General features: G+C 44.8%; 1 protein-coding gene across 1 annotated transcript in view; it reads left to right on the forward strand.

Annotated features, from left to right (window-relative positions):
* The first annotated feature begins 705 nt into the window (after nt 1-705).
* TMEM63A (transmembrane protein 63A) overlaps nt 706-25582 on the forward strand; it is a 111789-nt gene continuing 86912 nt past the window's right edge. The window contains exons 1-2 of the mRNA XM_040351364.1: nt 706-801; nt 18260-18464. Coding sequence (XP_040207298.1) covers nt 18276-18464 — 189 coding nt within the window. The 5' untranslated portion in view covers nt 706-801; nt 18260-18275. The remainder of the gene's footprint in view (nt 802-18259; nt 18465-25582) is intronic.

Here is a 25582-nt window from a genome sequence, read left to right on the forward strand (position 1 = left end):
GTGGGAGAAGGGTCCTATTACAGGGAGAGACAGGTCCTGTTACATTGGTGGTCAGTGGGAGAAGGGTCCTATTACAGGGAGAGACAGGTCCTGTTACATTGGTGGTCAGTGGGAGAAGGGTCCTATTACAGGGAGAGAAGGGTCCTGTTACATTGGTGGTCAGTGGGAGAAGGGTCCTATTACAGGGAGAGACAGGTCCTGTTACATTGGTGGTCAGTGGGAGAAGGGTCCTATTACAGGGAGAGAAGGGTCCTGTTACATTGGTGGTCAGTGGGAGAAGGGTCCTGTTACAGGGAGAGAAGTTTACAAGAGCCTCAGTTAGGGTTGCCACCTCATCTCTTTAAAACAGAACACATCTGAATTACACAGGTTCTGTGGCTGATTAAGGTGGTAATTGAACTCAAGTGGAGCCTTATCTAAATTAAATTAGCCCCAGAACCTGTGTAATTCATATGTGTTCTGTTTTAAAGGGATGAGGTGGCAACCCTAGCCTCAGTGTGAAGGGGTCCTGATCTGTGCCACATAAATGAGTGAAGCCATGAGCACAGCATGACAGCCAGGCAACTGGCACTTTCCGAGACACAGGTCAGCCCTGGCAGCCCCTCCCATGACTTATGGGGTGAGTAGAATGGGGTCACCCAGGGCGGGGCAGAGTTATGTACTAATTCTACTGCTGGAGACTGCTGGCCATAAGGAATGTACAGAGCAGAGGAGCACAGCGCGCATGCGCAATACATGCCCTGCCTAGGAGTTTGTGGCCCCGCCCCCAGCCCGGATTTCGGGAGAAGCAGCTGGCTGCAGGCAAGTTTCCTTTCCTTTCTACTGATAATAAATCGGGGTGTGTGTGTACAGATCCCGGGCTGTCACCCCATCACAGGGGCTCTGACACCCCGGGGTGGCACTGACTGTAGGTGTCTGTGTGCTCTGCTCTATGGGGTCAGCATGTGATCTGTGAAGTTTTGCAACTGTGTGATGCGTTTGTTTTCTGCATTGCAAAGAGATCAGTGTCCTCATCATCATCAGTGCTGGGCAATGACAGGAGAGCATAGAGGACCCCTCCTCTGTCACTGGTCTGTAATGGGGCACAGAGCGGCATGTGGCACCTTCTGATGTACACACAGCTGGTATGATGGGCACTCACCTGTAACCCCTCGCTGACATTATTTGCCCCCCCCCCCCCCCCCCCGCTTACATATATACTCATTATTATATCTCCTTCTATAGTGAGGCTTCATGGAGGTCAGCCTTTCTCTGCGGTGTTACCCCGGATTGATCCCTTTAAATATTTTACTGGTCTCAGTAAACCCACTACTATGGCATACCGGGTATATTTGGTACCCATGAAAGATCATTATTTACCCGGCTGCTCTACAATAATCGTCAGGATCTTAAAATTAAAACGAGATCCCTTGTGTATCAGGTGTATATAAAGGCGTATGGCTGAACAGAGTAAAGTACACCAATATTTGTGATGCCCAGAAGCTGCATAAATCTGCCCACAGACCTATATTATAGAATATGCTGTATATGGATATAATGGCATCAACGCTGGCACTTTCGTTCACATGCGTATATGCTTGTGAATGGCTAATTTTTGAGTTTGGAAAAATACATCCACAAAAAAGCAAGTAACAGCATTTACATGTACATAGCCGTGTACAGAGTGATTATTCTGTAGTACAGGTCTATAGATTAAATTATGCAGCAGCTGTGATTCCTGGGTGCCACATATACAGGCGTGTTTTACTCTGGCCTGTGTGCCCTAGGATTGGCAGTTGGCGCAGATGTGTCGCCTGGGATTGGCAGTTGGTGCAGAAGTGTCGCCCAGGATTGGCAGTTGGTGCAGAAGTGTCGCCTAGGATTGGTAGCCGGCGCAGAAGTGTCGCCTGGGATTGGCAGTTGGTGCAGAAGTGTCGCCTAGGATTGGTAGCCGGCGCAGAAGTGTCACCTGGGATTGGCAGTTGGTGCAGAAGTGTCGCCTGGGATTGGCAGTTGGCGCAGAAGTGTCGCTCAGGATTGTCAGTTGGTGCAGAAGTGTCGCCTAGGATTGGTAGCCGGCGCAGAAGTGTCGCCTGGGATTGGCAGTTGGTGCAGAAGTGTCGCCTAGGATTGGTAGCCGGCGCAGAAGTGTCACCTGGGATTGGCAGTTGGTGCAGAAGTGTCGCCTGGGATTGGCAGTTGGCGCAGAAGTGTCGCTCAGGATTGTCAGTTGGTGCAGAAGTGTCGCCCAGGATTTGCTGTTGGTTCAAAAATGTCGCCTAGGATTGGTGGCCGCCACAGAAATGTCGCACACTCGATATGGAAGGGGGAATTCTCCCAATGTGGTATGGGCTGTGGGGAGACTTCTCCATTGTCAGAATACAATGATCAGTGTTGCAGACTAGGAATGAGCTCCGGCGTGTCCACATGCAGAGCCCGCCAGGAAGTCTGCACGGCGCTGCGCTAATCACAGGCAGGGAGACATTTCCCGATCTCTGCAGCCGCACATCGGGAATATGTCTCTTTGCCTGTGATTAGCACAGGGCCGTGCAGACTTCCTGGCAGGCTCTGCACGTGGACTGTGCGAACACGCCGGAGCTCATCCCTATTGCAGACTATAGCAGAAGTGTCGCCTGTGATTGGCGGCAGGCACAGAAGTGTCGCACACTCGATATGGAAGGGGGAATTCTCCCACTGTGGTATGGGCTGTGGGGAGACTTCTCCATCATCGGAATACAATGATCAGTGTTGCAGACTATAGTAGAAGTATCGCCTGGGATTGGCGGCCGGCGCAGAAGTGTCGCCTGTGATTGGCGGCCGGCGCAGAAGTGTCGCACACTCGATATGGAAGGGGGAATTCTCCCACTGTGGTATGGGCTGTGGGGAGACTTCTCCATCGTCAGAATACAATGGTCAGTGTTGCAGACTATAGTAGACGTGTCGCCTGTGATTGGCGGCCGGCGCAGAAGTGTCGCCTGTGATTGGCGGCCGGCGCAGAAGTGTCGCCTGTCATTGGCGGCCGGCGCAGAAGTGTCGCACACTCGATATGGAAGGGGGAATTCTCCCACTGTGGTATGGGCTGTGGGGAGACTTCTCCATCGTCGGAATACAATGATCAGTGTTGCAGACTATAGTAAACGTGTCGCCTGTGATTGGCGGCCGGCGCAGACGTGTCGCATACTCGATATGGAAGGGGGAATTCTCCCACTGTGGTATGGGCTGTGGGGAGACTTCTCCATCGTCAGAATACAATGATCAGTGTTGCAGACTACAGTAGAAGTGTCGCCTGGGATTGGCAGCCAGCGCAGAAGTGTCGCCTGTGATTGGCGGCCGGCGCAGAAGTGTCGCACACTCGATATGGAAGAGGGAATTCTGGGGATGTGGTATGGGCTGTGGGGAGACTGAATACAATGATCAGTGTTGCAGGCTGTAGTCGGCAACACTGATCGTTCGGGTTAAAACCCGACAGACTCGTTGGACAGAAGCCAAGCAGCCTGCCCATACATGGGTCGAAGTTTAGCCAGTCCTTGTTGAACAGGCAGAATTTTGATCCATGTATGGTCGACTTAAGTGTGAGATCAATGCGACATTGCTCAAGGAACCCCCAGCAACCTACGGGAGAACCCTACTTGAGAAAAGCTCTTGTAGATGGTCATTCTTGTCATGCGCTGCCTTTCACATTCAAATACAGAGCTGTTTGAGTTAAAAACAATGCAAAAGGCTGCAATCAACGGAATCCGCTGCGTTCAAAGAGATACAAAGCAAATTAAACGCAGCCTCGAAATTGTCATGCACCGTTAAAGTAAGCAGGAATCTGCTGAACTGTGTTTGATCTGCTCTTCAAACGCATGTCAAGCACAGGTAAATGCCGATTGTCTATATCTACAATATTACAAGAGTGCTTAATTTTCAACGCTGCCTCTGTACAGATTTTTTTCCCTCCTAGTCGTAAAATGTTTGATGAGAATTTTTTTCCAGCTTGCCATTTGCTCTTTTCCACGTTTAAAAAAGAAGGCGTGCATTGACTTTGGGAAAAAAAAACATTCTCACAGTTAGTACGGCAGTGGTGACAGTACTGGTGCTTTGCCTCAATGCGCATTTTTTCGCACTTTAATGTCGCAGTAAGGCAGGCCGTTTACATGAATAGGCTGCCAACACACCAAAATCTCCAAAAAAACACATGTACCATTTTTGGAAACGCAGCACGTAACATCGCACAGTAGTTTGTCGCTGTGCCTCGCAGTGTGCTGCAGTGCATGTGAATTGGAGCTGCATTGCCTTAGTGTGTTGGGGTTTTATTAAAAGGAATGACAATGCGATGTGAAAACGCACATAATATGTGTCATTGCTTCAGTGCAACACAGTCGAAAGGCGTGTTTCAGCCCTAAAGAGTGAACTAGCTCATGCCATCACTTTTTAGTAAACTTTTTGTTCGTTCTTTATTTTTATTTTTTTAAACCAACTGTTAGTTGGAGTTGCAGTAGATATGAGAATGTGTTATATATGGGGACAGTTTGGGAGACCCAGGTTGACGGAGGGGCCAGGTTGGCATTTGGGGAGGGGGGGGGGATTAAATTGTCTTTTGAAGTCTGCAAACAAGTAAACTCTGTTCTTAGGGCCCATTCACACCACTCTGGTGCGTTGCTGTATGTAAAACGCACGCATTAACCACTTGCTTACTGGGCACATATACCCCCCTCCTGCCCAGGTGAAATTTCAGCTTTCGGCACTGCATCGCTTTAACTAACAATTGCGCGGTCGTGCGACGTGGCTCCCAAACAAAATTGACGTCCTTTTTTCCCCACAAGTAGAGCTTTCTTTTGGTGGTATTTGATCGCCTGTGCGGTTTTTATTTTTTGCGCTATAAACAAAAAAGTGAGACAATTTTGAAAAAAATACAATATTTTTTACTTCTTGCTATAATAAATATCCCAATTTAAAAAAAAAAAAAATTTTTTCTCAGTTTAGGCAGATACGTATTCTTCTACATATTTTTGGTAAAAAAAAAAAAAAAATCGCAATAAGCGACTGGTTTGCGCAAAAGTTATAGCGCTTACAAAATAGGGGACAGAATTATTCTTTTTTAATTATTTTTTTTTTTACTAGAAATGGTGGCGATCTGCGATTTTTAATGGGACTGCGACGTTATGGCGGACACATCGGACACATTTTTGGCGCCATTCACATTTATACTGCGATCAGTGCTATAAATATGCACTAATTACAGTATAAATGTGACTGGCATTGAAGGGGTTAACACTAGGGGGTGAGGAAGGGGTTAAATGTGTGTCCTATATAGTGTTCTAACTGTAGGTGGAGGGGGGGGTGACTGGGGGGTGACCGATCTGTGTCTCTATGTACAAGAGACACAGATCGGTCTCCTTTCCAGAGACAGCACCGCTGTCTCTGTGTGAGCCGGCAATGACAGATGATCTCATATGTTTACATATGAGATCATCTCTCATTGGCCGCACAGATCGCATCGCAAACGGCCACTCTGATTGGCCGTTCGCGGCGATCTGTAATTGGCTGTGTGGGGACCGCCCTAAGGGGCGGACGTCAATTGACGGCAGTTTGGAGATTGGGATCCGCACTGTAGCCGTCAATTGACGGCAGGCGGATCCCAAGTGGTTAACGTGTGTTGAAATAAGGCAGTGATGGCGAACCTTGGCACCCCAGATGTTTTGGAACTACATTTCCCATGGGAAATGTAGTTCCTAAACATCTGGGGTGCCGAGGTTCGCCATCACTGAAATAAGGCATCCCATTCACTTGAAAGGACTGCCTAATGCATCACAGTGGATCAGAAATCATGCTGGGCCCATTTTTACCAGCTCAGCATACCGCCGTGCCCAGTAGTCAGGGTGGATAAAAATCAATGATTTTTTTTTGTTTTTATGTAAATCTGATATTTTTGATTTTTATCAAATTTATTTTAATAACATGCTTTTGGAGTAAAAATCTATCTAAAGATAGTTTTCTATTTAAGATACATTAAACATGTAGTTTATTCAGCATGAAATGGAGCATGAGGATGTATGTTCTGCAATATTTACATTTTAAAGCGGAACTCCACCCTAAAGTGGAACTCCCGCTGATCGGAACCCTCCCCCCTCCGGTGTCACATTTGACACCTTTCAGGGGGAGGGGGGTGCAGATACCTGTACAGGTATTTGCACCCACTTCCGGCCACACAGTCTGCGGGTAGACTGCAGGCAGGACGTCAGCTCACCCCCCCCCCCCGTTGTGTTCTGGGAAACACTCGGCTCCCAGAACACAGCGGGAGCCAGTCAGCACGGCGCAGCGCGACATGCACTGTAGGGGACCGGGCAGTGAAGCCGGAGCGCTTCACTTCCTGGTTCCCTCACAGAGGATGGCGGGGGGGGGGGGCAGCAGAGTGACTAGCGGACAGCGCTGGACTCCAGGACAGATAAGTGTCCTAATATTAAAAGTCAGCACCTGCAGTATTTGTAGCTGCTGGCTTTTAATATTTTTTTTTCCAGCGGACATCCGCTTTAAGTAAACTCATTCAATGAATGCAAGCTGAGATAACATGCACTGCATTGATGCATTCGCAACATTTTACAGTAACCATGAGATAAAACAAAGTTCAGCGGCTAAGCAACGCTATTTTTAATGTCGCTGTACGGTAGTTTTAGTGGCGCTTTTAATCCCCGCCAGCGGGCAAAAAAGTGTTAAAATTGACGCTGACAAAGTGCTTTGCGGGCACTTCAGCAGCACTGGCCATTGGCAGGGGCCTAGCAGGAGCGGTGTATTCACCGCTCCTGCAACGTCCTAAATATGCTGCTTGCAGGACTTTTTTCAAATCCTGCAAGCGCAATGGGGTGGCAGGGGTAGAGGGCATTTTTCAGTTGCTATTTTTAGCCCTTTAGTGCCTGAAAAACACCTCAGGCACTCGTTCCCATCAGCAGGATATCCATGATCGCATCCCCTGCTGAATCAAAGCCGAATGGAACAGTTTTTTTTCTTTTCTTTACTGATCTGAACCATATACATATTGGGTATATGTGCAGCCCAATGTAAACAAACGTGCATTCGTAATGTTTAGGCCCGAAAAAAAAAAAAAGTAGGCTTTTTTTCTGACCTTTACAAACTTGGAAGGCAGTCACATGTAAACGAATATTTGTCCCTTTACATCTGCCTGTTCATAGACTTTCACACTGGTGCGCTTTTGCCGCACTAAAACACATCTTTCCAGTGTGACAAAAGTGCATGAAAAATGTTCCCCTTTGAATGTTGTATAGCTGTCCACTTCATCGCGCTGCGTTTTGAAAAGCCCTGCATGCTGCATCTTTCGTGTGCACCAAAAAGCAAATCTGTGTAAAAAAAAAAAGCACCAAAAACACACCTTGCATAAAAATGAAAGTAAATGCAAAAAAATAACACATTGCATTGCATCTTTGTGTGTCACGTATGAGCCACATGTGGCTCACAGCAGGGGTCCGGTGCGTCCTGGTCCACCACCCTTTCAAGACCAAATCCAGCCAGAATTTTTGGCTGAATTCGGACCTTGAAACGGACCAAACAGCGTTTTTGTGCAAAACGCCCTGGACCGGCTGCGGTGATATGTGAACTGGCTCCATAGAGAGCCAGTCAAAATCTCCTGCTGTTGCGAATTGGATGCGGGGGAAACCGCATTAAATTCGCAATGGCGTGAACCCAGCCTTAAAGGGAATTTACATTAAACATCCCTTCTTCCTTAAAAACTGACAGGCAGGTCTGGTAGGAATCCTCCAATGGAAGGACTTTATTGCTCAGTCAGTCATATCATTTGGTTTGGGCTGTGCTGAGAAACATTGTTCAGTTCAGTCCCAACCCAAAGATAACGCAATTTGCCTTGTTTACTATGAAGTTCGTTTACATCACATTGGAACAAAAAATGTTGCTTGTGAGAGCTTTCAATAAAGTTCTAACAAAAAAAAAAAAGTAAACAGCGTGATGTGGCAGAATTAAACCCCTTTCACACTGAGGCGTTTTTATGGGCTCTTGGGCCAAAGATAATGCCTGAAAAACGCCTTCCCTGCTGTCCCTGTGTGAAAGCCCGAGTGCGTTCACACTGTGGTGCTGAATTGGCAGAATGTTAAAAAAAAGTCCTGCAAGCAGCATCTTTAGGATGGTAAAGGAGCTGTGTCCCCATTGAAATGAATAGGCATTGCTGTCGGTAGCGGCGCTACACGGGCGCATTCCTCAGCCGGTAGCGGACAAATAGCGCCGCTAAAACAACGGTAAACTAGCAACGTTTTACTGTTAACGCCCGCCCCAGTGTGAAAGCAGCCTTAGCCTATTGGCGCTGTTCCCTCCCAGCACACCTCAGCAGTTGTACATTCAGCATGGCTGCTGGTGTGGATTATGTTGGGTCAACCCAGTCTGATTTGTCCTAAGCATCGGTTCACACTACCAATGCGCTGCGAGAAACCCGCAATCCATGCATGTTTTTCACACCGCCCTTGTGATCTGAAGCGGGTGTCAGTGCAATTTAAACACCCCAAATGCAAGTCGCCTGCGCCCATGGTACAAAATGACCACGCAATCCAGTAGCAGTGCGTTCACAAAATTGCTGAATGACTTTGATGCTGTTCAAAGTGAACGGCCCAAATTTCACTGCACTAAATCGCATGTGATTTGTAAAGGAATGCGGCGAGGTTCCTGTGCAATTCATATGCGATTCATAGTACGAACCTACAGCAGGCTAATGCCCCATACACACAATCCGAAAATCGCGACCGACTTTTTTGCAAGTAGGAATTGAATAGGTTACTAAAGTCACGAAAATTCTCGTACGACAGAAAAATAAAAAGTCGTAAGTGATGTCATGTGTTGTAGTATAACTGTACTGTACTGACTAAACTAGAATCGTCCAATCTGGTATCGTACAAGGAAAATTTCCGTGCTTGTCTGATCGAATAATATCGGATGAACTGTCGTGATCGGCTCTGTACTAACGATCTGACTATCATACGATCACATTGTAAGCAGTATTTTTTGTTGGATTTTCAGATCGCGTGTGCGGGTCATTAGTCTCACTTTTTCACGAGATGTGTGTTGCGTTTGTTACAAATGTAGCAAAATGTAGCTCCCTCTTGTGTACTCCTAGGTCTGTTGGAAGTAATTGTCTAGTTTTTCAGGTTTTTCTGAAGTTTATGTTTAGCAAGCTATGCAAGGGAACAAATGTGAAATTTTACCTAGAAACATTTTTTTTTTTTTAAGTGGGGGTTGTTAAAACCTGACCACCTTCTTTCTTTTTTTTTTTGTCTATTTGGAGAGATTTTCATGCTCACTTCATGTCTCGCAGATACAACAGGAAGAGAATGGTGATCTTTCCAAAGGAAGGAAATCCTCTGAAATCGATTTCAAAACGACACATGTTGCATATCGCTGCGAAGCCATCATTAACGCCTTCATGCCTAAGCCTTTTTCTGACACTTGTTGCTTACAAGTTTAAATCCGTATTTTTTTGGCGAGAAAATTACTTAGGCCCCTTTCACATTGAGGCGTTTTTCATGCGGTACAGCGCTAAAGATATCGCTGCTATACCGCATGAAAAAATCATGCCCTGCAGGCTTCAATGTGAAAGCCCGAAGGCTTTTCACACTGAAGCGGTGCGCTAGCAGGACCGCTCCAAAAGTCCTGCTAGCCGCATCTTTGGAGCGGTATAGGGGCTGGGTGTTTACCGCTCCTATACCGCGCCTTCCCATTGAAATCAATGGGAAACCACGGTAATACCGCCCGCAATGCGCCTCTGTAGAGGCGCATTGTGGGCGGTATTAACCCTTTTTCGGCCGCTAGCGGGGGTTAAAACCACACCGCTAGCGCCCGAATATCGCGGTAAATACGACGGTATAGCGCTGCTATACCGTCACCGCACCTCCACTGCCCAATGTGAAAAGGGCCTTAGAACCCCAAACATGATATTTTTGTAGCTAAGACCCTAGAGAATAAAATAGCGGTTGTTGCAATATTTTATGTCGCACTGTATTTGCGCAGCGGTCTTTTGAAATGCAATTTTTTTGGAAGAAATACACTTTCATTAATTAAAGAAAACATAAAGTTAGCCCAATTTTTTTTGTATAATGTCAGTGTGAAAGATGATGGTATGACAAGTAAATAGATACATGTCATGCTTTAAAATTGCGCACACTCGTGGAATGGCGACAAACTACAGTACTTAAAATTCTCCATAGGTGACGCTTTAAACATGTGTACAGGTTACCAATTTAATGACGACGTCATTGTATGACGAAACATGCGTCGGGAGGTTGGACGTACTGACGCCATTGTGCTGTCCTCATTAGTGGACGGGTGTTCGCCTCTTTGCTGGCCGGATTTTTATCCTGTGATGTTTTATACCATGTAAGTGTAATCTTTCTAATAATAAACGGATTTACACGTATATGTTATATGTGAGCTCCTTTTTCACTTTTTGGGTAACTCACTGACATATACGGGCCTTGAGCATCCGTGAACACTCATCTATTGGTTTGCTGTGGTTTACCCCCTTGGAACCTCTGAAGTGTTGCTGACATCTCCTCCTTGATTAAAGGACCCTGGCTGGGTTACATGCGCAGGCTTGCTATAGCTTGCTTCTGGTGAGCCTTTATTTTGTATACTGTTCAACCTGGTGTATATCGGATCACTTTGAACACTCTCCGGTGATTTGTGGACTGACATCCTTCAACTCATCACTTATGAACTTTTTCTACCTACACTATATATGCAATTGAGTTAGTTATTTGTGGAATGACATTCATGTTGATTGTTTTTTATTGAACAATTCACTTTATATCAACCACACATACTGGTCCAACATATCACGTGTTTTGGCCTATTTTCACTATTCACTTTCTTTTAGGTTTTCACAGCGCAGCTTTATTATTTGCTTACCAATTTAGAGTTACTGGTAACTCTAAACTGGTAAGGTCTTGCACTAGAATTATTGCTCTCGCTTTAATCGTGGCGATACCTCACATGTGTGGTTTGATCACTGTTCACAATTACAGGCGCAACATGGGTATGCGTTTGCTTTTGCGCTCAAGCACCTAGAGATGGGGCACTTTAAATGTTTTATTATTTATTTTTACACTGTCCCCTTTTTTTTTTCTGATCACTTTTACTGCTGTCACAAGAGATGTAAACAGTAATAGGCAGTGACAGGTACTCTTTATAGAGGGATCTGGGGTCTGTAAGATCCCAAATCCCTCCTTTGCACTTAAAAGCATTCAACAGTGACATTTTTGAATATTGTTTTTAAAAAGCCCAAAAAATTTTTCGGCTTCATTCAGGTCTCTGGCCAGCCGACGGACATGCCGACTGGTGGCTCGGGTTCTCCCGGGGGGACAGGCGAGCCACGGAAGGCAGTGGGAGGAGGAGGAGGAACGTCCCCTCCCATCTCTTGTAATAACAGCCGAGCGGCCTCCGGGCGATAGTTCTCCTCCTCCTCGGGCTCCTCTGCGGGCGGCTGCCAGGTGACAGATCTGCCTAGCGTGTCCTGCACTGAGCCAGGTTTTGCTCCCCCCACCTCTGATGACTTTCCCTCAGCTGCTGCAGAACTTCTTGGAGGGGGAGGGCAGGTCTGCTGGGTGTTGTAGTGCAGTGATTGGCAGTGTGTGAGTTCCCAAATACCCTCCTCCCTCCCTTTCTGCTGTCTCACTCTGTCCGTCCCGGACTCCCCTGTGAACTTTGTATTGCCTGGATGCAGCAGGCTTGTTCATTCCGCCGCCGCCACGTGCTGCTCAGCCTCCGAATCCTGACTCTTGCTCCAGTGCTGTTCTCCTCCGACCTCCTGGTTAGTTACAGAGGTCGGAGGAGCACAGCACTGGAGCAGGAGCGGGATGTCCTAATGCATCACTCGCCGGCGCTGTGCGGCACAGCCTCTGTGAAATCCGCCCCTGACTGGCCAAATACAGCATATGCTCGGCAAGCTCCGGAACTGCGCATGTGCAGTTCCAAGCCGAACCGATCTCGTCTATTTTTCACATTCCCGCAACCACGGACATTTACGGACGGGGGAAAAAAGTGCCCGTTTTTACGGAATGTCCGTAAAAATTCGGACGGTTGGCAACACTGGACCGGAGCCATTTTCTTTACGATTGGAGCCTTGTGTATAGGAATCGGAGCCCTCGGTATAGGCTTTTTTCCTAAAGATCAGTGGCTTCTTTATAGGACCAGAGCCCTCTGTATTGGACCAGAGCTTTTTCCATAAGAAAATAGCTTTTTCTCAATATGCAGATCATTTCTATAAGCCCAGAGCCATTCTCACTGCTTATAGGAACTTTTCCTCTTAGATTTATTCCAAGTAACAGGATCCAGATCTGGTTTAACGTGTTAGACGTCTTATCTAGCAGTTCTGTGAAATTTGGAGTTTGCTCTAATCGTGTGACACAGAATACCAAATGTCTATTTTCTTGAGTACACATTAAAGCACACCTGTCCCATACCCAGAATACAAAGTGAATATATGAACCTTCACCTAGTCCATATATGACCACAAAGTTGGAGAATATATTATTTACATTAAACAGCGCTTAAAGGATCACTAAAGGATTTTTTTTTTTTTAGCTAAATAGCTTCCTTTACCTTACTGCAGTACTGGTTTCATGTCCTTATTGTTCGTTTTTTGCTTTGAAGTAGCTGTAATTCTGCTCTGATCTCCACACTTCCTGGTTGCCTGTTTCCTTATAACCACAGTACTGGGAGCTTTTCACGGTGGTCTAAGCTGTCATTACTGTGTGTCTAAAACTTAACAGAACCAATCAGATTCATTTTAAAAACAAAACACTGCCCTGGATTTGTTTGTTTTTGTTCTGTGTGTCTCTCTAGTTCACAGGAACATGAAACCAGTTTAAAAGTGAAACTAACCTGCAGGCACATTATAAGATTGATTTTTATCTATTTGTAATCATTTTTAAAAGGAATCAGTTCACTTTTATGTCTCTATACCCTGTAAACAGTCATTTCAGCAAAACATTTTTTTCCTTTAGTGACCCTTTAAAAAGAGTTAAAGTTGTGGAATAGCTGCATCTATTACAATCTTCTCACACAAGCCTTGTGCTTTGTATTTGCTTTATGCATGACGTGTAGTTCCTTTAAAACTTCTCTATATTGTATTTCCTCCACATTTTCCTGAAATCTCAGCTCAGGCCAATGGCTATACACCGATCAGCCATAACATTATGACCACCGACAGGTAAAGGGAATATCTCATTACAATGGCATCTGAAAATTGGTGGGATATATATTAGGCAGCAAGTGAACATGTTGTCCATGAAGTTGATGTGGTGAAAGCAGAAAAAAAATGGGCATTGCAGTTTGTTGTATATGGAGCCATGGTGACCCGTGTCCACAGCCAAAAGCTTCCACAATGGTCACGTGAACATCAGAACTGGACTACGGAGCAATGGAAGAAGTTGGCCTGGTCTGATGAATCGCGTTTTCTTTTACATCATGTGGATGGCCGGGTGCGTGTGCGTCACATACCTGGGGTATAGATGGCACCAGGATGCAAGTTGGCAGAGGCAGTGAGATGCTTTGGGCATGTTCTGCTGGGAAACCTTAGGTCTTGCCATTCATGTGGATGTTACTTTGTTTTAGCAAAAGGGTGCCATACTTGATATTAGGTGGGTGGTCATAATGTTATGGTTGATCGGTGTAGTTCTGTATTAGCTGGTGATCTGGGAGAAGAGGGGCAGAGCAGGAATGATCGACACTTCATCATGTTTGGAGACTTTCTTATCTGCTGCTCAGAAGTGATATTTTAGTTACAGTTTATAGTTCTATAGTGTGAGTTTTGTATTGATGGTGCTACTTAAAGGGGAGTTCCAGCCAATATTTATGTTTATTAAAAGTCAGCAGCTACAAAAAGTGTAGCTGCTGGCTTTTAATAAATAGACACTTACCTGCTCCAGCGTTCCAGCGCCGCGCCGGCCATATTATGACTTCTTTCAGGATGACCGCGGTGATCGGTGGTGCCGTGTGTCAGTCTGACAGACCGCAACACCGAACTCTGATGGAGGCTCTTTACCACGTGATCAGCTGTGTCCAATCACAGCCTGATCACGGTGTAAACAGGAAGAGCCGTGTATCGGCTATTCCTCTATCGTGTCCGATAGACTCGACTAAACAAGAGTCGATCGCTACTCTCCTGATAGGGGATCTGCGCTGATTTATTATCATCCCCTCCGAGGATGCGCACATAAAACCACCAGGGATGCCCACCACTGATGACTACCAGTTATGCCACCCATGGCCAACAGGGATGCCAATCTGTGCCCCCTTATCAGTGATGCCCATCAGTGTCACCTATGAGTGCCCATCAGTGCTGCATATTAGTGCCCATTATACGTGCCACCTCATCCCTGCCCATTAGTGCCGCATGATCAGTGATGGAGAAAACATACTTATTTACAAAATGTTATAACAGAAACTAAGAAAAACTTTTTTTTTAAATGTCGGTCTCTTTTTTTTAATTTGTTTAGCAAAAATAAAAACCCCAGAGGTGATAAAAAATACCAACAAAATAAATCTCTATTTGTGGTAACAAAATGATAAAAATCTAGTTTAGGTACAGTCATTTTAAAAGCGACAGCGCTGAAAATTGACTTGGGCAGGAACGGCGGGAAAGTGTCTGTCTGGTATTGGCTTAACACATTGCTCGATTACTTCTGCCTTACTTCCTGGTCAGACTTTAGGTCATGACACAGGAAGGAGTTGACCAGCTGAGTAGATGGTGCAGGGTGTGTGCCTAATGAGATCAGCTGGCAAACTCCTTCCTGTGTCAGGACCTAAAGTCTGTCCAGGAAGTAGGGCAGAAGTAATGGTGGGTGTTTTTAAAAAGGAAGAACATTAATGCTATATTGGTACATAGGGGAGCTGGAATTGAGAAAAAAAGTGAACTCAAACTTTAGATATCCACACATTGCAAACAAACCTATAACTTGCATTGTCTTCTGCTGAAAACATAAACCTTTTCCTTCCTCTATCTCCCTTTCAAAGAGAATAATAAAGGTAAAGACGGAAGGGGGTAGCAAAAAAAAAAAGGAAAAAGGGGGGGGGGGGGTGTTGTCCCACCCCTTTAATATGAAACCTGAAGTTTAGCTATAACGTTCCAGCATCCACTAAAATGAAAATATCAGGTTTTGGTGGACTCACCATTTCATTAGTATGTGCACACAGATTGCTGAAGATATTTTTGATGTCATAAATAATGCAGATTGTTGCAGATGCTGAAAGCAGGTAAAGGTGTTAAGAGAACATTTATATAACAATGAAGTGCATGTAGCAGCCAGTTCCTTTATCTGTCATTGGGAAAATCCTCCCTTGTTACTCAATGTCATTACACGTTTTTCCTGGCTGCTCGCCATGTTCCTTTTATATGCAAATAGAGCGAGATTACTTTCTGTATCAGAACTTTGTATGGAAATTTCTAAAGCCGGTCACAGATGATCCGATTTTCATGGTGGGGGGTGTCGAACGAACCACTGTTGTCCGTTGACACCGCCCACCCTATTGAGGAGACTGGAGGGTCCAATTGGGTGTGCCTGGAAAACTGACAGGTGGATCCAATCGGTCCGCCCGTTTTGAAAGGGCCCTTAAACAGCCATTCTGCATGATTAGTTTGATTACAGAGTTCCAGTGGACATGCCCTCAATAAACCTTAAAGCAGGGCTCGACAAACCAGGGCGCAATTGCGACTATAATTAGCGACCTGGCGCGGCACAGCTGGGGGTAACTTGTCCCTCCCCCCCCCCCCCTCCGCGCGATCGTGTCGGCCAGTAATTGAGGCCGTGGCTTTGCGGCCTCCTGCAGGCCGTTGGTATTACAAGACAACCAGCAATGCTAATGGGGCTTCCCGGTCTGTTTTCATTGCCCAACAATCTCCTTCTCTTAGAACCCCCAAACATTATATATATTTTTTATTCTAACATTTTATTCAACTTCAAGTTGCCTTCAAGTCGCCTCCAGGACAGGAGGCTTTCCAGTGGCCAATCAAACAACAATCAGCTCTGCGGGAGGAGGGGTTTGCCTGAGAAATGTATGTTCTCTTCCTGTATTGTTGCTTCAGTTAAGACAGTGGTCTGACTTCTGAGGCGACTTCCATTGAAATCAATGGGTATAAGTTGCCTACAAGTTGGATTGAAATAGTACAAGAACCTCTTTTGAAGTCGTAGCGACTTTTAAATCTTTCAGGAGCAGTTGTAAAAATGTCCCGTGTACGTGGAGCCTTAGAAGTGATTCATGCTGATACCAGAGGAAGGAGGCAGCAGAGAGAAATTACACTTAGTGCACTTAACTGAGACCAGTACATACTTTAGAGAGAAATTATTTGTTTGCATTTCATGTCTGAGGTTTACAACTACTTTAAGCTCAGGTTCACACTCATGCGGGTTCGATTTCATCCCTGCGTGTCAGTCCGACTTCAGGAGTGATTTCAGAGTCTTCCTGCACAGATGTTAGAGCTGGGTGATTTTGGCCCCAATAAAAATCTGCGATTGAAAACAAAAAACTCGATTCACGATTCGAGTCAAGTTTTTTTTTTTTTCCTGATGGACATTGCGCCGGTCCTAAATTTTTAGGCGAGGCCGCGGCTTCGGGCCTAGTTCGCTGCGATACTGGGAAAAGGCCACGGGCTAGGCCAAAGCCACGGCCTCGCCTAAAAAAATCCTGCTCGCCACGATCCTGGGAAAAGCCCGCGAGTGGCGTCCGGCCTCGCGTCCTTTTCCCAGGATTGCTGCGTGCAGGATTTTTTAGGCGAGGCTTCGGCCTAGCCCGCGTAAAGCCTGTCCTATGGAGAAAAAAAAAATCGATTTGGTCAAAATCTCAATAGATTTGCTCTCGCAACTCGATCCAGGATTCAAACCGATTTTTTTCCCCAGCCCTAACAGATGTCTATTGAAATCGCTCCCGAAGTCACCAAAAGTAGTACAGGAACTACATTTGGGAATCGGTGCGGTGTTGCACCGATTCTGACGGGGTGGCAATAGCCACCGATTTTGCAAGCGATTGGACATGTCTAATCCAGTGTTTCTCAAGTCCAGTCCTCAAGGTGCCCCAATAGGTCATGGGGTAGATTCAGATAGGTTACGCAGATCTAAAGATCCGCTAACCTATCTGATTTACGATCCGCCGGCGCAAGTTTTTGAGGCTAGTACTAAATTCAGAAAGCACTTACCTCAAAACTTGCGGCGGCGTATCGTAAATCCCCCGGTGGAATTCAAATTCCACGGCTAGGGGGAGTGTACTATTTAAATCAGGTGCGTCCCCGCGCCGATCTAACAGCGCATGCGCCGTCCGATTTTTCCCAGCGTGCATTGCTCCAAATGACGTCGCTAGGACGTCATTGGTTTCGGCGTGAATGTAAATTACGTCCATCCGTATTCGCGAACGACTTACGCAAACAACGTAAAAATTCAAAACTCGGCTCGGGAACGACGGCCATACTTAACATAGGATACCCCTCACATAGCAGGGGTAACTATACGCCGTAAAAAGCCGAACGCAAACGACGTAAAAAAGAAGCTACGGGCGGGCGTTCATTTCTGAATCGGCGGATCTCCTCATTTGCATATTAGTCGCGTATACAAACGGAAGCGCCACCTAGCGGGCCAGCGGGAGATTGCAGCCTAAGATCCGACAGTGTAAGTCACTTACACCTGTCGGATCTTAGGGAGATCTATGCGGAACCTGATTCTATGAATCAGTCGCATAGATACGACGGCCGGACTCAGAGATACGACGGCGTATCAGGAGATACGCCGTCGTATCTCTATATGAATCTGGGCCCATGTTTTTAAGATTTTCCTCAGGTGAAACGGCTGTGGTAACTACAAAGGCAGTGCAACTGATCAAGTCACCTGTGCAAAATAATGGAAAGCCTGAAAACATGACCTGTTGGGGCGCCTTGAGGACTGGAGTTGAGAAACGCTGGTCCAATCCCCTGCAAAATCGCACTAATGTGAATGTGGGCTAAATGCATGTTCTCTTACAGGAAGATCGTTGCTGAAATTTTCTAGTGCCAAAGTCTCTTTATTGAATCTGAAGAATAACGTTTGTCATTAGGCCGTAGTCATGCACCAAACGTATATAATTACATTACTTTTGATCACTAATTTAAAGCACCAGACTGCTAATTTAGCCTTTTAGGGAGAGAAATAGGAAAGCAGATAGAGAGACTGAGATGAATAGAGATAAAGTTGTCCTCTTGTATAGAAGCATTGTTCCTTTGATGAGGTTATTGCTTGTTTCTGACTTCCTTCCTCTCCTCCAGATCCCTCCCGAAGACCATGCATTTTTTTTCTTCTTCGGGTTCCATCTCCTCCTCCTTTTCCACGTGGAGTGAGGCTCGTTTGGGAAACTCTTCCAATCAAACACAGCCGTATTGTTACAGCGGACACCCGGGGAGCACGGTGCTGCAAGGAGTTACTTTTGGCGGAATCCCTACAGTTTTGGTGATAGATGTCGCCTGCTTTGCGGTAGGTACCTTTCAGAAATTACAAATTTGTGTGTAAAAAAAAAAAAAAAAAAAGTCCTGAGAAGTCACAATGTTCAGCAACAGGATCGCTTTTTTATCAATAAAAGGTCAGCCTTAAACGCTAGTACAGTGGAACCTTGGTTTACGAGTAACGTGGTTAACGAGCGTTTTGAAAGACGAGCAACTTTAAAAACAAAATTATTGCGAGTGTTGTCTTGCAAAACAAACAGAATTCAAACGAATGGGGTGTGCAGTCCCCGAGTATTTCCGAGGCTCTCCGGCACCCCCCAACCTCTGGCCACCTGCGGTATTGCATGCAATAGAAGTCAATGCAGAACAAATTATCTTTGTTTCCATTGACTTCTATGGGGAAACTTGCTTTGATATGCGTGTGCTTTGGATTAGGAGCATTCTCCTGGAACGGATTATGCTCGTAATCCAAGGTTCCACTCAGTAAAACCTTGGTTTGAGAGTAACTTGGTTTGAGAGCGTTTTGCAAGACAAGCAACAATTTTTAAGAAATTTTGACTTGATATACAAGTGATGTCTTAATATAAGAGTAGCGTCATGTCACAACTGAAGATAGATGAGAAGCGCCTCTAAGTGGAGCAATATGGTTACATTTAATGAAGGTACAACATTTAGCAACTCACATGGTTGATGATTAAAAGAGGCACATCTAAGTATGAAGGCATCTGTGGTAAAGCTGTCCACAAAGACCATCCTCCACACCGCCATTGATATCGTCCCTTCCACAAGCAGTTCAAGCCTCACTTTCAGATCGCTCTACTGCAGCGTAGTCTTCCCGGTCATGATTGCAGACTGTTAGCGGTGAGAGCCGGCAGTGCGGAGGACGGTCTATGTTGATCGCTTTACCCCGGATGCCTGCATACTTAGATGTGCCTCTTTTTAATTATCAACCATGTGAGTTGCTAAATGTTGTACCTTCATTAACCACTTGAGACCCGCGCTATTGACAAAAGACGTCAACAGCGCGGCTCTCAAGTGCCAACTGGACGTCTTTGGACGTCATTTAAAAGCATTACCCGCGTGCGCCACTGGGGGGCGTGCAGCGGGTAAACACTGTCCCGGCGCATTGCTCGGGAGCCGATGCGTGTACCTGGTGGCCGCGATGTCCGCCGGCTACACGCGATCGTCGGTAAGACAGCAGGGACGTGGAGCTCTGTGTGTAAACACAGAGCTCCACATGCTGTTAGAGGAGAGGAGACCGATCTGTGTCTCTTGTACATAGGGACACAGCATCGGTCACCTCCCCCAGTCACCCCCCTCCCCCCACACAATTAGAACACACCCAGGCTACACATTTAACCCCTTCCTCACCCCCTAGTGTTAACCCCTTCCCTGCCAGTCACATTTATACAGTAATTTGTGCATTTTTATAGCACTGATCGCTGTATAAATGTGAATGGCGCCAAATTTGTGTCAAAAGTGTCCGATGTGTCCGCCATAACGTCGCAGTCCCAATAAAAATCGCAGATCGCCGCCATTACTAGTAAAAAAAAATCATAAAAAAAAATCATAATTCTGTCCCCTATTTTGTAGGCGCTATAACTTTTGCGCAAACCAGTCGTTTATTGCAATTTTTTTTTTAAACAAAAATACGTCGAAAAATACGTATCAGCCTTAACTGAGAAAAAAAAAATATATTTTTTTTAAAAAAAATTGGGATATTTATTATAGCAACAAGTAAAAAAAATATATATATTTTTTAAATTGTCGCTCTTTTTTTGTTTATAGCGCAAAAAAAAAAAACTGCAGAGGTGATCAAATACCATCAAAATAAAGCTCTATTTGTGGGGAAAAAAAGGACGTCAATTTTGTTTGGAAGCCACGTCGCACGACCGCGCAAATGTCAGTTAAAGCGACGCAGTGCCGTAAGCTGAAATTTCGCCTGGGAACGAAGGGGGTTTATGTGCCCAGTAAGCAAGTGGTTAAATGTAACCATATTGCTACACTTAGAGGCGCCTCTCTTCTCTTTTATACTCTGTAGCTTCTGCTGGATTTTGCTTCTAATCCCCTTGTGGAGGCTTCCATTTGTGGATGGACATTTTATGGTTACACAACCTATCACAGCGCTATAATCTTTTTATATGGACTATAAACTTGAAGGACTTATGAATAAATGGTTGTGGAACGAATTATTTGAGTTTCTATTTCTTATGGGAAAATTTGCTTTGATAAACAAGTGCTTTTCCGAACTTCCAGCTCAGATTGCCATCCCCCCAAAAAATGGAAGGTGGGGGGGAGGAAGCTTGGAAGCAAGTGGAACTTCTCCTTTGGGTGAAGTTCTGCTTTAATGTATTAAATATCTAGTTCCACATGCTCATGGGGACAGCCATATGTTCCCTTTTTTTTTAACCAGAAAACAAGTTTATTGAGATGTAGTCAAGGCATACAATTATGACAACACAGAAATTCCATCAAAGTCCTGCACACAAATACTTCGAACAGTAACATTATCATCTTTAAACCAACACAGTATCTCAAGTATATCTCCGTGCATATATAGTACATCAGTAGCAGATACTAACATCAAGCCAGACACCCCCCCCCACCCTTTCTTGTATTTAAATCTTTCAGTTCCTTTGGTCTATTCCAAATAGTGCCTCTCCACCTCACCCAGAGCAAGTCTCCCCATCCTCCAGCCACCTATCCCACACACTGGCAAATTTCTGAGGGCACCCCCTATGTGTATAAATCATCTTCCTATATGGAAGGACTGTATTTACTTCCCGTTTCCAGTCTCTCAGTGTTGGGGCTGCTTCCCGGGACCAAGCCTTGGCCACCACCTTTCTCGCTAAAAACAATGTCTCGTAGATAAATATGGCCTGGTACTTTGTCTACCTCCACATCCGGCAGCAGCCCCAATATACACAATTTCGGGTCCATCCCCACAGGCGACCCCATGTTGTCATGTAGAAACCGTGTCACTTGCAGCCAGTAGGCCTGCATATCAGAACATTGCCACAGTAGGTGATAGAAATTGCCCTCCGTCTGAGAGCACATGGGGCACAAGGGGCTCTTTGTAGGTTGAAACTTCGCTTGTCTTAATGGCGTAATGTACGCCTGCTGGAGTATATACAATTGCGTCAGCCTGTCAGACAATTTAGGGGATGAAGTCTTAACACCTTCCAGTATTTCTTCCCAGTTTATCTCCTCGATGTGTCCTATGTCCTGTTCCCACTATGTCTTTGCTTTCTGGGATACTCTATTTATCCTACGCTGTCTGATGATGTAGTAGAGGTTGGATATAAGCTTGGTTGATTCCGCTCCAAAGATAACATTCAATGCCGGTGGGGTACTAAGATCCACCGTGACCGTGGTCATTTGTTTCCTAACTGCATGCTTTAACTGTAAGTATCAAAACATAAAGTGCTGTGGAAGAGAAAATTCCTCCCTCAGCATCGTGAAGGACTTAACTCCACTCTCGGTTAGGATCTGAGATAGATATAGAACCCCGTACGAGGCCGCCATATGTTCCCTTTTACATTGCTTTGTGCTCAGTAGTGAGCCACAATGTCTGCACCTTGCTAAACCTTATATTTCATTACAGCTCTGCCAGACCAGGTTGATAAAATTTACTTTGCACAGTTGCTAAATAAGTGAGATGCCCACCGTGCTCCTCGTAGTCCACGTGACTATAGCTGTTTAGGCTTAAAGTGGAGTTCCGGTTGAAGATCAGAAATACCCCTAGAATACTCATCCCTCGTGCAATGTAACAAAGGTGTGCTGTAAACTGTGTCTACCCAGAATGCAGCCATGCCAAGCTGAGCAAGATTTTCCATAGACTCCAATGTTAAATGTTATTGGAGCTATGCCATGCCAAGCTGGCCAGGAATTTCCATAGACTACATGCCAAGCTGGCCAGGAATTTCCATAGACTACATGCCAAGCTGGCCAAAATTTCCCAGGAGGCAATGCAAAACCGGAAATGACGTCTGCGGCCGCTGCCCCCTAGAGGAGAAAGTGAAATTAAATATAGGCATAAATCAGGTAAGTGAACAAAAAAAAATGAAAATAAATTGGCAATTTATTTTAACGATGCACATTAGTGCTGCATGGTGAGGAGTGAAAAATGTGGGTGTCGCTTTAACATGTATTTTCGCTTTTGACTCCAAATTGGCATTACACCTGCCTTGTATTTATTACATGTTCTTATTAACATTATATGACTTAAAAAGAAAATAAATCACTACTTACATTTCACTTGCATTTTTCTGAAACCCCAGAACTGAAGTTTTCTTTCCTCTTATGCTGCCCAAAATTATAATAGTAATGTTAATATGAAGTGAAAATATATTAATATGCAATATTTGAACCACAATAAATGAATATAAATAAAACAATAAAGTTCACAATTCCTGTCTATCCAAGTGAAAAAATCCAGTATGTGTGTATATATATATATGTGTGTATATATATATAATATTATATATAAAAAAATTGAATGTTACCTAAATTGGATATTTTTACTTGGATTGTGCACTTTATTGGAGATTGTTTTATTTATGTTGAATCTGCTTTTAATAACTTTCAATCTTAACCACTAATCGACCAGCCGCCAACATTATACTGCGGCAGGTTGGCTCGCTCCCGCAAATTGCTGTAGCTGTACGTTGGCCCTTTAAACATCTATAGCAGGCGTGCGTGCCCGCTGCATGGCGGGGGACCTGATGCGCGGGCATGAAAAAACAGATCGGGGATTTGTGTGTGTGTAAACACACAAATCCCTGTTCTGTCAGGAGAAGGGAGGCAGATCGTCTGCTCCTACTAAGTAGGAACAGTGATATGTCTCCTCCCCTAGTAAGTCACATCCCCATACAGTTAGTAACACATACAAGGGAACACAGTTAACCCCTTGATTGCCCCCTAGTGTTAACTCTTTCCCTACCCGTGACACTTCCACAGTAATCAGTGCATTTTTATAGCACTGATGGCTGTATAAATATCAGTGGTCCCAAAAGTGTATCAAAAGTGTTCCGATCTGTCCGCCGCAATGTCTCAGTACGGCTAAAAATCGTAGATCACCGCCATTACTATTAAAAAAAAAAAAATGCCTTAGATCTTCCCCATCGTTTGCAGACTCTATAACTTTTGCGCAAACTAATCAATATACGCTTATTGCCATTTTTTTTTTAACCAAAAATATGAAGAAGAATATGTATCGGCCTAAACTGATGAAGAAATTTGTTTTTTAAAAACATTTTTGAGTATATTTATTTTAGCAAAAAGTAAAAAATATTGTATTTTTTTTGAAAATTTACGCTCTTTTTTTTGTTTTCAGCGGAACAAAAAAAAAAACGCAGAGGTGATCAAATACCACCAAATGCAAGCTCTATTTGTGAGGAAAAAAGGACATACATTTTGTTTGGGTTCAGCTTCGCATGACTGCAAAATTGTCAGTTAAAGCGACGCAGTGCTGTGTCGCAAATAATGGCTTGGTCAGGAAGGGGCAAATCCTTCCAGGGCTGAAGTGGTTAAACAATATCGAGTGAAAACATGAGAGTATCAATCCAATTCCAATGGATGAACAAGTAGACATTAAGATCGTAATATTTAAAACAAGTATCTCATAACTACGATAAAATATAGGTCACTAAGGCACGGTAAAATGAGCATAATAATAATTGTAGTCTAATTAACCAGTAGTCCGCTAGAGACAAAGTCGTAGAAAACAAAGTTCAACATATATGGCCTGAAAATATGGTGGCGCTACAGTTAAGATAACCATAACCTTACGCACGTGAAAGTGAGTGAGGGTTTGCGGAAAAAAAGGAAGAAGAGAGAGTGAGGGGAGAGAAAGGGAAAAAAAAAGGGGGGGTGGGGGAGGGGAAGGGAAGGGTATAGCAATCTACAAATGAGAGGGCCCAGGAGAAGTGTCATGAACTGCATTTGTTACAGAAACATCAAAAGATTGTTTTAATTATATAACTTTATTGTGGTTCAAATATTGCATATTAATATATTTACGCTCCATGTTAACATCATTAATATAATTTTGGGCAGCGCTACACCACTCATTTATTTATTTTTTGGATTGTTTGTAGGGACAAATATTGGTGTATTAGCAGATTTTTCAACATTTTTAATTTTGCCACCACAATCAGAAAGATTCCCACTGGGATTCTTTTACTTGTTTTACCGTATTTTCCGGCATATAAGACGACTCTTTAACCCATGAAATTCTTCTTAAAAGTCGGGGGTCGTCTTATACGCCGGTAACCTATCATGCAGACTCTCAGTCAGACTGCGCCCGTCCATTTTTCAAAAGCCGCGCCGCCTCCTTCTGCTGTTCCGTGATAGGCGGAACACTCAGCTTCCCAGCTGAGCCTCTGTTCAGTGTTCTGCCTATCACGGATGCCCTCTAGTCCTCAGTCTCGGACGCGAGGGCATCCGTGATAGGCGGAACACTGAACACAGTGTCTGCTGGGAAGCTGAGTGTTCTGCCTATCACGGAACAGCAGAAGGAGGAGGCGTGGCTTTTGAAAAATGGACAGGTGCGGTCTGACTGAGAGTCTGTATGATCGGTTACCGGCAAAATTAGAGCCTGGCAAAATTGTTCCAGTGATTGGAGATAGAGAACAAGTAATAATGGATGGCCGCGGTCTGACAGATTCTGCATGTCAGGGATAAGGTAAGGGATCGTTGAGACATGCAATGGCACACTGAGGTATGCAGTGAGGCATGTAATGGTGGCACAGTGAGGCATGTAATGGTGGCACAGTCTGGTATGTAATGGCACAGTGAGGTGAGGTGAGGCGAGGCATGACTAGTAGGAAGGGCGTCGTCTTATACGGTGAGTATATCCCAAAACCAAAATTTTAGCTGGAAAATTAGGGGGTCGTCTTATACGCCGGCAAATACAGTTTTATCACAATATTTTTTTTAATTACTGCGTGCAGATATTTCACACTACTACCCAGATTTTCTAGGTAGCGCAGGAGTTGCACATTTTAGATTTGAATACTGTCTGGCCCAACAAAGGGTTAAAGTTCTAGAAGCTGGACTTTGTCATTGTATGCTACTGAGTGTGTCCCTCTTTGTCATTGGGGACAGATGGCGGTTCCACTCAACAAATATATTGTAGAGGTGCACGAT

The sequence above is a fragment of the Rana temporaria genome, chromosome 4 (genome assembly GCF_905171775.1).
Source record: "Rana temporaria chromosome 4, aRanTem1.1, whole genome shotgun sequence".
Taxonomy (NCBI): domain Eukaryota; kingdom Metazoa; phylum Chordata; class Amphibia; order Anura; family Ranidae; genus Rana; species Rana temporaria.